At 43.5% G+C, this 13,925-nt stretch overlaps 1 protein-coding gene across 2 annotated transcripts in view; it reads left to right on the top strand.

The window, feature by feature from the left end:
• The first annotated feature begins 8,614 nt into the window (after positions 1–8,614).
• Positions 8,615–13,925, top strand: part of LOC142494356 (uncharacterized) — a 60,065-nt gene continuing 54,754 nt past the window's right edge. For both annotated transcript variants that reach the window (XM_075598915.1, XM_075598914.1), the window contains exon 1: positions 8,615–8,852. In XM_075598915.1, the coding sequence (XP_075455030.1) occupies positions 8,786–8,852 (67 nt within the window). In that variant the 5' untranslated portion in view covers positions 8,615–8,785. The remainder of the gene's footprint in view (positions 8,853–13,925) is intronic.

Genomic DNA, 13,925 nt, shown 5'->3' with positions numbered 1-13,925 from the left:
ATCTCGGGAAGAAGGGGGTCCCCGGACCTGAAACCAATGCGGTTCAGCTCCGGAAACCCCCTGCACATGTACACTATGAATAAAAATGGTTTTAACAATAATTTTTAATGTGCTGATGTTTGCGCCGAGAGCAGCGGATCTCTCTCTGCTGCAAACACATCTCGCCTGGGGACTGCTTCTCGGCAACTTCTCGCCAGGCAGCCGTCTCGCCACCAGTTACTAGCCATTTTATCAAATGGTGGTGGCTAATTCATTCGCCAGGGATTCACCCTTTACAGCATACAGCCAGTTTAACACGCCAAAACATGGCTAATTGCTAAACTAGCTAATGCTTTTTTTCGCTGCTTACTGCATGATGCCCTAAGACTGATGTTAGTCTGAGCTTCCTATAGGAGCTAGGTGTAGCCCCCTTTCCCTATGCCTAAGGGAAACTACACGTGCTGCTATACCTGTTTGCTCACAGGAGGCCAAGCCTCCGCTGCTGGGAGCCTGGGGTGAGCTCTTCCTCGTTTCAGTGTAGCGCCTCCATCTATGAGGGATTCCAGCATTGTAAAACTAGCAGAAGTGAGAGTCACAGCCAGGAAGCGTTTACATCCTGGCCCTTGGTGGTCAGACTGGATCACCAAGCATCAGAAGTAAGAGACGTTCTAAAGGTGGATCGCTCCACGCGGGAGCCACCCACCGTAGAGACGGAGGTATCGTGGATCATCCTTCTGGATCCGTGGATCCCCAAGTACAGCCCCTGCGCGCTTGGGTGAAGGCACACCTGACAGCTACCTTCCTCACAACACGTGCACCAACCAACAATTCAAATTAGTGGGCAACGCTGTCTCACACTTGGGTGGGTGTGGGACTCTTGGGACACTGTGTTGGGGAATATGGTGTGGGGTTAAGGCCCTGGAGGCCTAGTGTTACAGGGTGACACTACTGTTATGATTGTGATACATATAGTAAACTGTTTTTACCTATAACCTTGTGTATCGGTTACTGTATGTGGGTCCTGTGTCAGGGGTTATTCTACACACTAGAATCCTACACAGGTGGAGGCGCTACGAGCAGACGTTCCAGAATACACCCCAGGTTCCCATCAGCGGAGGATCAGGCCTTCTGTGAGCCGAACAGGTATTGCACCAGACACGGTAATACAGTTAGGTCCGGACATAATTGGACACTAACACAATTTTCATAATTTTGGCTCTGTACGCCACCACAATGAATTTGAAATGAAATATCCGAGATTCAATGGAAGTGCAGACTTTCTGCTTTACTTCAAGGGGTTGAACAAAAATATAGTATGAAACGTTTAGAAATTGCAACCATTTTCATACACAGTCCCCTTATTTGGACAAATTAACACAGTCATAAATATAATGTTCATTTTTAATACTTTGTCGAGAATCCTTTGCAGGCAATGACTGCTTGAAGTCTGGAACACATGGACATCACCAAACGCTGGGTTTCCTCCTTTGTGATACTATGCCAGGCCTTTACTGCAGCTGCCTTCAGTTGTTGTTTGTTCGTGGGTCTTTCTGCCTTAAGTTTTGTCTTCAGCAAGTGAAATGCATGCTCGATCAGGTTGAGATCAGGTGATTGACTCGGCCATTGCAGAATATTCCACTTCTTTGCCTTAAAAAAACTCCTGGGTTGCTTTTGCAGTATGTTTTGGGTCATTGTCCATCTGAAAAGTGAAGCGCCGTCCAATCAACTTCGCTGAATTTGGCTGAATCTGAGCATGCAATATATCTCTATACACGTCAGAATTCATCCGGCTGCTTCTGTCTTCTGTCACATCATCAATAAATACTAGTAACCCAGTGCCATTGTAAGCCATGCATGCCCATGCCATCACACTGCCCCCACCGTGTTTTACAGATGATGTGGTATGCTTCGGCTAATGAGCCTTTCCAAGCCTTATCCATACTTTTTTCTTCCCATCATTCTGGTACAGGTTGATCTTAGTTTCATCTGTCCAAAAATGCTGTTCCAGAACTGGGCTGTTTTTTTTAGATATTGTTTGGCAAAGTCTAATCTGGCCTTTCTATTCTTGAGGCTTATGAATGGTTTGCACCTTGTGGTGAACCCTCTGTATTTGCTCCCGTGAAGTCTTCTCTTTATGGTAGACTTGGATAATGATATGCCTACCTCCTGGAGAGTGTTCTTCACTTGGCTGGAGGTTGTGAAGGGGTTTTTCTTTACCATGGAAAGGATCCTACGATCATCCACCACTGTTGTCTTCCGTGGACGTCCAGGCCTTTTTGTGTTGCAGAGTTCACGAGTGCGTTCTTTTTTTCTTAGAAAGTACTAAACTGTTGATTTGGCCGCTCCTAATGTTCCTGCTATCTCTCTGATGGATTTTCTTTTTTTTTTTTGCAGCCTAAGAATGCCCTGTTTCACTTGCATTGAGAGCTCCTTTGACCGCATGTTGTGAGTTCACAGCAACAGCTTCCAAATGCGAATGCCACACCTGGAATCAACTCCAGACCTTTTACCTGCTTAATTGATGATGAAATAATGAAGGAATAGCCCACACCTGTCCATGAAACAGCTTTTGAGTCAATTGTCCAATTTACTTTTGGTCCCTTGAAAAAGAGGGGGCTACATATTAAAGAGATGTAATTCCTAAACCCTTCCTCCAATTTGGATGTGAATACCCTCAAATTAAAGCTGATAGACTGCACTTTAAGCCCATATTCATTATTTAACTGTAACTTTAATTTATTTTGGTACACAGCCGAAATAACAAAACTTATATCAGTGTCCAATTATTTCCGGACCTAACTGTACATGTAGATTCCCACACATGGTCCCTATCTGCGATTGGGGGGGACGACGACTGTGTTACATACAAATAACACATAATGGGAAGAAGTGCTTCAGACATAAAAGTAACATATAGAAAAAGGAGCTCCAAAGAGCTTACAATCTAATTGGCAGGTAGGAAGAACGCACAGAGACAGTTGGAGGGCATTCTGGTAAGTGCGTCTACAGGCCGCGCTTATAGTGCCGGCGACGCAACATCGCCCGAAAACAAACACAAGCCATCGCGAAAACCTGAAGCCAGCAAAATTTGATTTTTCAAGGGCCGTCGCGTCACGTGACGGCCCTTGAACAAATCAAATTGCCGGAATCCCGCGACCCGGCCGCCCGGCGAAACATAACTTCAGGTGACGTCGCCGTCGCCAACGACAGCACTATAGGCACGGCCTAACATTAGGTAGAGATAGAGCGTCAAAACGCCTTGTTCTGCAGCAGTCGGTGGACCCCGCCTTAGAGGCAATCACAATTTGACTACAGTATCTTTCTGCTACTTTTCATATTATAATGTTTCAGACTATATTTACCAGGCACGGAAACTTTTGAGTATGCTCTTCTGAGGACGTGAGCCAGCCTTTTTATCTGTCTGATGCGATCAGATGATATGAACTCGGTGCCGTCTGGATACAAGCCAGGATCCCCTATGCACAACAATTATAAAGATACAGATGATAAACCATTGCACGCAAACAATAGTGAACCTGATGAAGGGGCAATAACCCCTAACACGTTATCCTATCTCTTTCTCAGCTAAATAAAGACAACAAGAGAATTGTAAAGCTTTTATAGCACAAGTTATTCTTCATGTGTAACAGATTATCATCTGTATTATTTTTACCTGACCCATTGAAGATAATGTTTTGCATTAAATATTTTTCTTCCCCTCGAGTATTTTCAAGACAATCCGGCTATTTCTTTGAAATGCACTGATTATTTGTAACTCCTGAGAATTAATCCATTACTGTGACTTAAAAGGAGCCTGTTAAAAGAGATGTGTTTTAATAGAGACACTTCATTGATTAGGAAGTAAAATGTGTAGTAGTGAATGGTAACATATTTTTGGGGAATAAAGTTGCTATTTTAACCCACCAATTACCAATGTGTTTTACTTTACTATTTTGGTATCCCAGCCTGTTAAATAAGTTTAGTATTAATGATAATTCAATAACCCACATTAGTACTCTATATAAATAAGTAACCCAAGAGGAGACCAACTAATTATACATCACTTTTATCAGCACAAATTAAGTTTTTTTAATCTGTGTGTAATCTTGAATGGATTGTATATTGTGACTAAAGGTGAGAAAATGTATCAACATTTGAGCTGTGAACTGTTTGCTGGGTTTTTTTTTTTTTTTTTTTTAAACAAAATTCAATTCGCAGAGAAATATTCGTAGGCGGGTTGGACAGTTAAACATTTGGGCAAATGCTCATGTGAATGCTGTAAGATTCGATTCACCCAGAACTTCCACACCCTGAAATGTGGGTGAGGGAGGAGAGAGTGAGAGAGAGAGAGAGAAAGAGAGTGAGCAAGAGAGTGAGAGAGAGAGAAAGAGAGAAGAGAGAAGAGACAGAGAGAGACAGAGAGAGACAGAGACATTCCCCTGGCTTCCTTCCTATACTTTGTATACCCAATCAATTAGCATATCTCCCAGGTATCTCAGGTGTTTGGCTTTTTGTGCACACGGCACATTGAACTGGCAACCAGGAAGTGGCAGTGATCGGCTTTTAAAGAAAGCCAGGGGAATACTGTCCATAAGTATGGTTAGCTACAGCGTGAGCAGGGGAGCTCAAACGTATTTGAGGCTCTTCTAAAATAGGGGTCTCGATCTCCCTCTCCTAGTGGTGGCGGGCGGCATTGCAAGCATTGGAACGAAGGTAGGTGAAAGGAACTCCCACATTCGCACCAACAGCCAGTGAAAGATTCACCCATCTCTAACTGTGACCAAGATTAATTTTCTTTTACTTAATATAATCCTATTGTTGCACATTTATCTAGCAAACTTCCTCCTTTCATTAAAAGGAATTTGATTTATTTATTATTTCCCCTGGTTGCTTGAGTACACCGGATATGAATAGGTGTATATACTTTTTGGGACAATACTGAACCAAAATGAGCAAGACTGTTGAATTGTTCAGGGCTGCGTGTACAAGGTACACGCCCTCATTGACAAGGCAAATCTACCCCTTAGCATAAAAATACTTCCACAAAAGTATTATTTTCTAAAAGTACATGCCACAAGGATTTTAAACATGGGTAACATGTCTTTCCCCAAAACATTTTCCTGTCTGTTAATCTTTATTGAAAATAGTGTCAATTTATGATAAAAATATCAATATATCAAGACCATGAGCATGATATAAACCAGGGGAGCGCAAACTTTTTAAGCTGCGCCCCCCTGCCAGGCCTCCCCTGGTCTTGCGCCCCCTCTCTTACCTTCTAGATACGTCAAATGATGCGCCGGGGTCGCATGATGTCACATGACGCCGCAGCGTCATTTGAAGCCGCGTTGCCATGGAGACGTGTCTGATTCCAGGTAAGTTTCCTGTTGCAGGGGCCTCACGCGATCCCCCGGCATTAAATTAAATGCCTGGGGGAAGAGCGCAGAGCCTCTGCAATGGTCCGCGGCCCCCCCAGACAAATCTCCCGCCCCCCTGGGGAGTGCGTCCCCCTGTTTGCGCACCGCTGATATATACAGTGCTATAAGAACACTCCAACTCCTGCACTGCCACAATACCTCGATCTAATCCAGCAGCGACATTGTTTTCTTTAATAGGCTAACCGTGGAGAAATTGTTTTTTTCTGTGTCTTCACTTAAAAGGGGTATACCATATATTCAGTTACTACTATCTCCATATTCAGCCCTCTGCCTGTCTGCTTCTTTAAAAATAGATGTAGTGATTTTTATACACTATTTTGATTGGTATTAATAAAAGTTTGACACATGAACTTTCAGTTTTGTCCAAAGTTAACTCTTGGTGCAAGAGGGGCCCTTTCGTCTCTGCACTACCCCTGCTCGGTTTTTGTCTGTAACCCCCTTGTAATTTCAGGCAGCTGATACACATACACTGCCCCTTGGCTGCAATATTAAACTACAATTCACAGCTTTCTGTGCTGCAGCAGGGAGCCACGTCCGGTACAGGAGGATGTGACTTGTCATGGACAGGGCCTCAGCCAATGAGATTGGACTCTGGAGAGGCGGGACTAAGGAAGGAACTCTCTAAGGCTGCAGCCCCAGTGCGCACGTGGCGCCCCCCGCGATGCGGTGCCTGGCGGTGCTCGTTCCCTGCATCAGTGCAATCTGATGGACTCCAGGCAACTCGCGATGGGGAGGCGTGACAGGGGTGTGGCGGGGGAGCGGCCATGACGTCACGCGGCTTGTTCACCCTCATTGGCTGAACTGAAGCCGTGACGTGGCAAACGCTCGCCTGCCGCGCCAAAAGACAAATTTCTTGTCTTTAGGCAAAGGCGGTCGCTCATCGCGCTTCCTACAGGCACGCATTGGTAGTTACTGAGGCCAGCCCCATAGAGGCCGTACTGTGTGTTTGCCACGCTCGCCGTAGCATGCGCAGCAGCGAACAGTGGGGCCTTAGAGTCCCTGGCAGGACACGCAGGGGCAAAGCTGTAAGGGGAGAGCGGCTACAGCATATCTGCCTGAGCCTGAAGTACTTCAGGATTGACTGCGTGTGACAGTTTGCGTTCCACTAAAGGGAGCAGGCATTGACTGAACGGAGAACAGCAGATCGTGCAGGAGGCCCAGCAGATCGTTGCAGTGAAAGCAGCATGGAGGAGCGAGCACCATCAGAGGGGACCCTCGACGATTTCAGACTAAAAGTGGTACCGAAGTATTTTGCAAAGTACAGGCCTGCTACACTTATTTGCATTAACAAGCTCAAACTGCATGCCGGCACCATCGCACTGGCCTTGATAACCAGGATTGGGTGGCCGCAGCCTCAGACACAGACATACACCAGCACAGCGTTTATGGGGAATGTTATGTAGATGTGTAATAATATTAATGTAGTGATCTTTTGCCAAGGGTCACAAGGTTCCTAAGATTTATCCATTCTTGCTATATTAAAACGGTTATATTACAAGCATCATTGTAGAGCTAAGGGGGCCCACAGGATCCAGTCATAGCAACCCAGATTTGCGTCCCGATTGGTTATAGTAACAAGCTCCATGGGAACCTCAATTCTGAAAACGATATCCTTGTGGACCTCTGGTGCAATGGGTGCATCAATCGCACGGGATAATATGTCAAACATAAAAAAAAACCACAAGTTTTAGAAACCCCAACAGTGAACTAAAACAATAGATCAAGAAAATATTAAAGACTATTTAAAAAAAATAAGGATTCTTAAAGATATATATTTTTTAAATGTCAGGTTGAATATTCCTCTAGGGTCATACTCTATATCTGAGTACGGAAGTCAATTAATAGATCATAATCTACTTCAAATCTCAGTAAGTGACATCACTAATCGGTTATGTTTGATCAGGAATTAATCAGGAGATCAATATATCAGTACCAAGGATCAAAGTGATCCAAAATGACCAAGAGACAGGTCAATAGGGAAATGGAGAACAAGATATAGTAGGTCATGAGGGAGAGACAATGAGTATAACTTGATAATCATGAATATAATTGAGTATCCATAAGCTTGAAACCAGTACCTAGCTAGGAAGTATCTTTCTATAAGTTATTTAATCTTGTCTGAAGGTGAAAACCACTACTGATTAATGTACGAAACCACAATTATCTGCATGAATTCAGAGTAAACAACTTCAAATAACATTGAATCCAATGTGATGATGAACATGATTATACCCATCAAAATGCATCTGTAACAAGCCCTAGACATAGGTAACAAACATGATTAACCCGATTAACACGCTAGTCTTTCAGTCCAAGGGATTTCTCCCACGGTGAGGAACAGGGGTTCCTCTCCTGAGTGCTGAAGGGTTGTCTCTTCGTGAGTCAACAGGTGAATCCTCTTTTGGACTTCTTTCAGGTCTAAGCCATACATACGCACAGACAAAAGTATGTTCTTATTCCAATCGCCTCATTCCGCTTCAGTCTACAGTAGCTCGCACACACAATTCTAAGGCTAAAGCCTGGGACTCTATGAGCAGCTGTAGGTCTCTCCCTTAATCCCTCAATACAATCCTACTCTTCATCTTTCTCCATTTGCCCTTATAGTGTCCTCCACTTTTCTCCCCTCCATTTCTTTGCAATCTCTGACCCAGGCTGGGCCCTCTTTTAGGCTTAACACATATGTACATCCAAGTCTATTCCCATTCCTCTCTTCTCATTCCTCCTCGGTCTATCGTAGGTCACACACACAAACCTGACTTTTATGAGTAAGTCTTCCCCGGTGGCATTAACCAAACTTTCCCAGATACAAAACCGGACCAGTACATGTGCAAAAAGACAGCACCAGCTTTATCAAAGAAAAAAAAACTCCAATATTGTCTATTAGATTTGACTAGTAATCCTTGTGCTGTTCATTGCACCTGACATGCAGGCCAAACGACCTAACCATTATTTACTATAATAAGCACATTAATTCTAGGAATAAAAGGCAATGATGTGTGGTAAGTAAGACTCATCTTTAGTAAGTGAGAACTGAGAGTATTGTGCCCTTATCTAGGTAATGAAACTATGGCTCATTGGAATCTGAATGCCAGAGCACTATAACCAAACCACTTCCTACAAGCGACAGCTTTTTAGTTCTTTGAGTGTGATTTCCTGGCTAAAATGTTAATACCTGTATATTCTGTACAGTGTCACAAAGACCGTGGGCAGGGACGTGATGAGCACATTCTAGCTTTGTCCAAAGTCACGGTGCTCAGTGTGCTTCGATCACACGAGAAAACACACATATATTTTATGTGATCTCAAACACTCAGAGTCAACGCTATTTCACTTCCTTTTTTTTGCCTGGTAAAGAGAAGGGATTGTGTTCCATGGAACTCCTCCTGCCTGTGATCGGACTGATATTGTCATCTTTAGAGGGATGTGCTAGCAACGCAGGTAAGACAGACAGCTGTTTGAGACATGATGATGCGGGTGATATATTAAAGGGATCCATTTACCAGTCTCCTAGAAGCAAAACTGGGACAAATGAGTGTAAGAAACAGCATCAGATTTATACAAGAAAAATAATCCCATTGAAAGCAGAGTAATACGAGTTGTTTCTTTGATACATCTGGTGCACTATATTAGTAGTGGTTTTTCACTCGGTTTGCACATGGGAGACAATGATAAATAAACCCTTTGATAAGCGAGTATTGCCCACGTTTCCAGGTGGCAATCCTTTTTTAAATGTTATCTTTACTGAGTTTTTCATTTTCATAAGAAGAGAATGCATGCAGTTGGTCAGTGTATTCAGACTCAGGGTTGCCTATTTCAAAGGCCTGGCCCTTAACTACACAAGCACTGCTTAATTTGGATTATGGAATAAGGTGTAGTACTGTATATATCCCCAGATAACAGTTAGTACCAACCAATTCAAAACAGAAATGGAAAGCAGGCAAGGGCTGTTTGACCCACTTACACTGCCATGTTTCACATAACTACAACAGTCATAGAATCCAGAAAGGAGGAATTCATTTAGAAACTTCCTACCCCCAATTATATGTCTATGGCTATGCCAAGCATTTTTATTTCATTGTATGAGCTCCTACCACTGGAACTGCAAGGCTGCTCCATGCAAACCATGATCTGGTGGTGAACATGTCCTGTTATGTTTAACTACTAAAAACACTGCACATATATAAATTCCCTATTATTTTGATAGACGAGTAGGCAACATTTTGCTAAGGGGTTTTATTGATGGGTTAATTCAGATTTATTTTTTTACATGTACAAGGAATCTAAAGACACAGAAGTGTGAATGTGAAATGGGCACAGAGTAAGAGATACCGTGGAGAAGGAAAGAGGTAGCACATGGAGAGATTAGCCACCATCCACCGCTGGAGGACACGTTCGGGCCCATTCAAGTCAATGGTCTGGAAGGTGTCTTCCAGCATCGGAGGCGCTTTGAGACAGAAGACTGCTTAGGAAATATGTAGAAGAGGTATTTTAAAAGATAATTGACCATATTTACTAAGCAAATGGAAATTGAGGTGACCCTCAATTACTAGTGCTACAAAGCATATAACCCACTTGAAAAAATGAGTACTGCATCCGGATCTATAGTAATGATGAGGTTTTATGTGGAGCTGTTTGCATAACCCCTAGTTGGAACAAGATCTGGCTAGAAAAATAAGGGATGTCAGGGAAAGGTCCTGAGACCCTCCCAGACCCCTAAATAAACTAGCAACTGTTGATCAAATGAACCTGGGGCAGCTCCCACAATTAAAGAACATGATGTACTCACATAAGTCCATGGCTGCTACCAGATCAGTGTGCTCCTTGCTGTAGATAGATGCAGGCAGAAAAATCACCCTTACCAGAAGAGGGTGGGGGGTAGATCAGCAGGCACCACTGTGCAGGAAAGAGATGCAGACGGCTGGACTGGGCTAAAAAAATACTTTATTAAATCATGAATTTAAAAACCAAGAGGAGGGGAGCAATCCCCTGCACCTCTAACGCGTTTCACCCAGATATGGGCTTTTTAAAAAAAAGAAAAGCTCTTTGAAAAAGCCCATATCTGGGTGAAACGCGTTAGAGGTGCAGGGGATTGCTCCCCTCCTCTTGGTTTTTAAATTCATGATTTAATAAAGTATTTTTTTAGCCCAGTCCAGCCGTCTGCATCTCTTTCCTGCACAGTGGTGCCCGCTGATCCACCCCCCCCCCCCCCTCCTCTGGTAAGGGTGATTTTTCTGCCTATAATTACTAAGCAGTGAGGCACGTTGCAGCCAATACACGCAAATGAGCCTTACATCTTAGTACCACTTAGTAATTATCGCACAATGTCCTCTCATTTGTAAAAGTGTTATAGTACCTACAGTCACACATTGCTGCACAGAAGCTGAATGCTCACATACACTCTTACTCTCGCTTAGAAATGTACAAATATGTATGGGTATTCCATGTAGGAACATCAAAAATAACAGGATAGAAGCTGTCCAGTATCCTGGGATCCCTCTATATCGCATTTATTACAATTCCCCGGTTTCTGTCACAATATATATATATGTGACTGACAGTGTTGGGGTTGGTTGCATAAGATGCAGTAACCCCCTAGGACCCCCACTTGTCCACTCTCCTATGTATGTATGTCGCGGTTAAACTGACAAGAAGACAGTGCGGCGGATAAATGGAACTTACAGGTTCTGAGATAAGAGCCTGTATGTGAAACCCCTTGCAAACAGTGGGACATATTATGTTGATTAAAATACTTTATTTGTTTTCAAATGATAAAAAATGGTGGGGTTTATCGGCACACAATGAACTAAGACACTGTATACAAAACACACAACATGACAAATAATCAGGGGTAAATACTGCTCTGATGGTAAGTGTGAACGAGTCCCATTGTAGCTGTGATCCAAAGACAGGACACGAGTCTAATGCCTAGTGCACCTTATTAACCCTAAACGGTGTGTGTTGTTATTGTCTATTCTGAAACACGCGGCTCGTACCATTTAGAGCCAGCATGCTTGCTAGTGTCCTCGTTGATCGGGGAGCTCAATAGACTGGTTTTATGGTGCTTCCTTTAAGTCTTAAGCCAGTCGGCAGCGTCGGGACTTGTTGACCTATAGGGACTGTGCAATAGTGATAGTGTAGGAGCAAGTACGAGCTTATGTTATTACAGGGGCTTCTGTGATTACACTGAATTAGATATACATTCAATCTTCCTTGTAGAAGAGGTCATACCTATTACATGCTTAGTAGCCAAAATGTATCTCTAAGTTTGTCCTTGGTTGATGCAGTGTCGTGAGGTGAAGTAATACCATTGCTTGTAATTATAGTACTTCTCTCTGGGTTTAATTGCTATATCAGAGAGGTGCTGTTGGCTAAATTGCTGCAATTGGAATACTGCTGTCAGTACAAGTTAGAGCCCTCTTGTGATATCTGCTATAGTTGTCGATTAGCAGGGATCACAGGGAAACATATAACAATATACAATACTCATATTGGTATGTCGCATGAGTATTGGATTGGCTTACTGTAGCAGGAGTACCTCCCGATGGCCGATGGTGTACGTAATGTGCGTTACATTATCTGTGAAAGTGCCTCCATATTGCAACTCTCCACCTCGGAGGTGTGTTAACAACTCAGCTGATTCCCCCATGATCAACGGGGTCTTAATTAAAGCACATAAATCACTCGTATGGTAAGTATAATCTCACTTCACCACAGAGTGTCTGTACATATAATTGTGTACAGCAGAATGGGAGTAGTTCCCCTCAGCTGTTTAGTTATAACATCAGTAAGGTAGGTGTCATATGAGCGCTCGTGATCACTGCCGTAGCGAGTATGCAATCTACTTGCCTAGGAGAGTATGGGTATTTTCCACCCTTCCCCAGCTGTTTTCTGAGCTGTCTGGGCACTTGGTGGTGTGACTTCTTAAGCGCTAAAGTTCACTACCCTAGCGAGTAAGTATTCTATTCGCTATGGAGTGTAATGGTAGCAGTGTGTCCATTATAAGGTATTGTTAGGAGAAGCATAGTGCTTCTTGAAGCCAGGAGCCTTTATGCGGTTGCAGCGGGACATCAGAGATTCGATCGGTGCTGCCTGTTAGTATCACAGCTGACTACAGGACTGCCTACAGAATTACGTAATCACGTCTCCCGACATACGTTTCGCCGATTTCGAGGGAGGTGCCAGACTTGTTAATGGTGAGTTTAAATACACTCCCTGTTTTGAGATGGGGCGGGGTTATGGTTATTAACCCCTGATGATTAATTTAAAGATATAAAGTGGAATGCATATGCAGAATGTCACTTAGACTCTGATATTTGTATATAAGATAATATTGCATGATTACTTCTCTATATTACTTGAGGAGCACTCTGATTAATATTATTGGTGCACATTTATTATTTATTTCGTGCTCAATGATATTTGGATATAAGATATTTCTATGAGCACATGGAGTGATATTATTGGTGCACATTATTGTAGCCATGTATAAAAATGGTATACAGTTCTCTCTCATGCTGGCAGTAAACCTGGTAGGTATGCAGGATTGCCAGCATCAATCATGGAGGTTTGCCCTCACACCCTGGTGAGGTGTCTTATGTACACCAGGGGAGTGGCAGCATACTCTGTGTCCACTGTTAGTGACACAAGAGGTGTGGCTATTCCCTAAGTTATATAAGACACAGCACTGCCCAAAGTTAGTGGTTAAGAAAGGTGTTATTCAGAGTAGGGTTGAGTTCTGAAGGTCTGCAGCAACCAATGCTGTCAGATATATTTTATAGGATCTGCACTGTGATCAGGGACCTGACACAGGTGGTGATCTCCCTGCGGGGAGAGGTGACCCAACTACATTTGGAAGACATGACCTTCTGAAAGGATGAGCAGCAAAGAAATGAGCGGCTAAGTACAACTGCTGTGAGGGGCAGTCTGTCTAACTATGCAAATAAAGATGCCCAAGTTCAACAAAACCCTCATGTGTGAGTGTGGAGTTACTCAGCAGAGGAAGGCACCACGAACGAGTTCCTCATCAGATCCATCTCCCTGCGGACGCAGAGATCCTGATGAGGTGGAGGCGCTGCACTGGATATAAGTAGGACTCAGAGCACACTACCTCAGCATCTGTCTTGCTGATATCCCCACTAACATCATGCGGGAGACTCAGGAGTCCTGTAGCCAAATGGTGCACCACCAGACACAACCATGTAATGGGGACCGGTTAGACCACAGGGGCCAATCTGAGATTGGGTGGGTCAAGGGGGTTCCAGAAAAACCCTTACATTATTTTATATTTCTTTTATTAAGAGAGATCAGAATAGATTTCAAGCTCAAAAGTTTATTGTAGACTGGCCTATCAAAGGAAGGGTGTGGACAAGAAGCCGTCATTCAGCCCTTTATGGGACTGGCTCTGAAGTCGATAGATCCATTTGGTCTCACACTTCAGCAGGTTTTTGTCCCAGTTGCCCCTTCTAGGGCCGGTATAATTACTTTGAGTGGAGCTAACTGGGTTCTTTTCGT

This window comes from Ascaphus truei, chromosome 5 (assembly GCF_040206685.1).
Source record: "Ascaphus truei isolate aAscTru1 chromosome 5, aAscTru1.hap1, whole genome shotgun sequence".
NCBI classification, from domain to species: Eukaryota; Metazoa; Chordata; class Amphibia; order Anura; family Ascaphidae; genus Ascaphus; species Ascaphus truei.
Note: the sequence above shows the minus strand (reverse complement) of the source record. Positions and strands in the feature narration are given on the sequence as shown.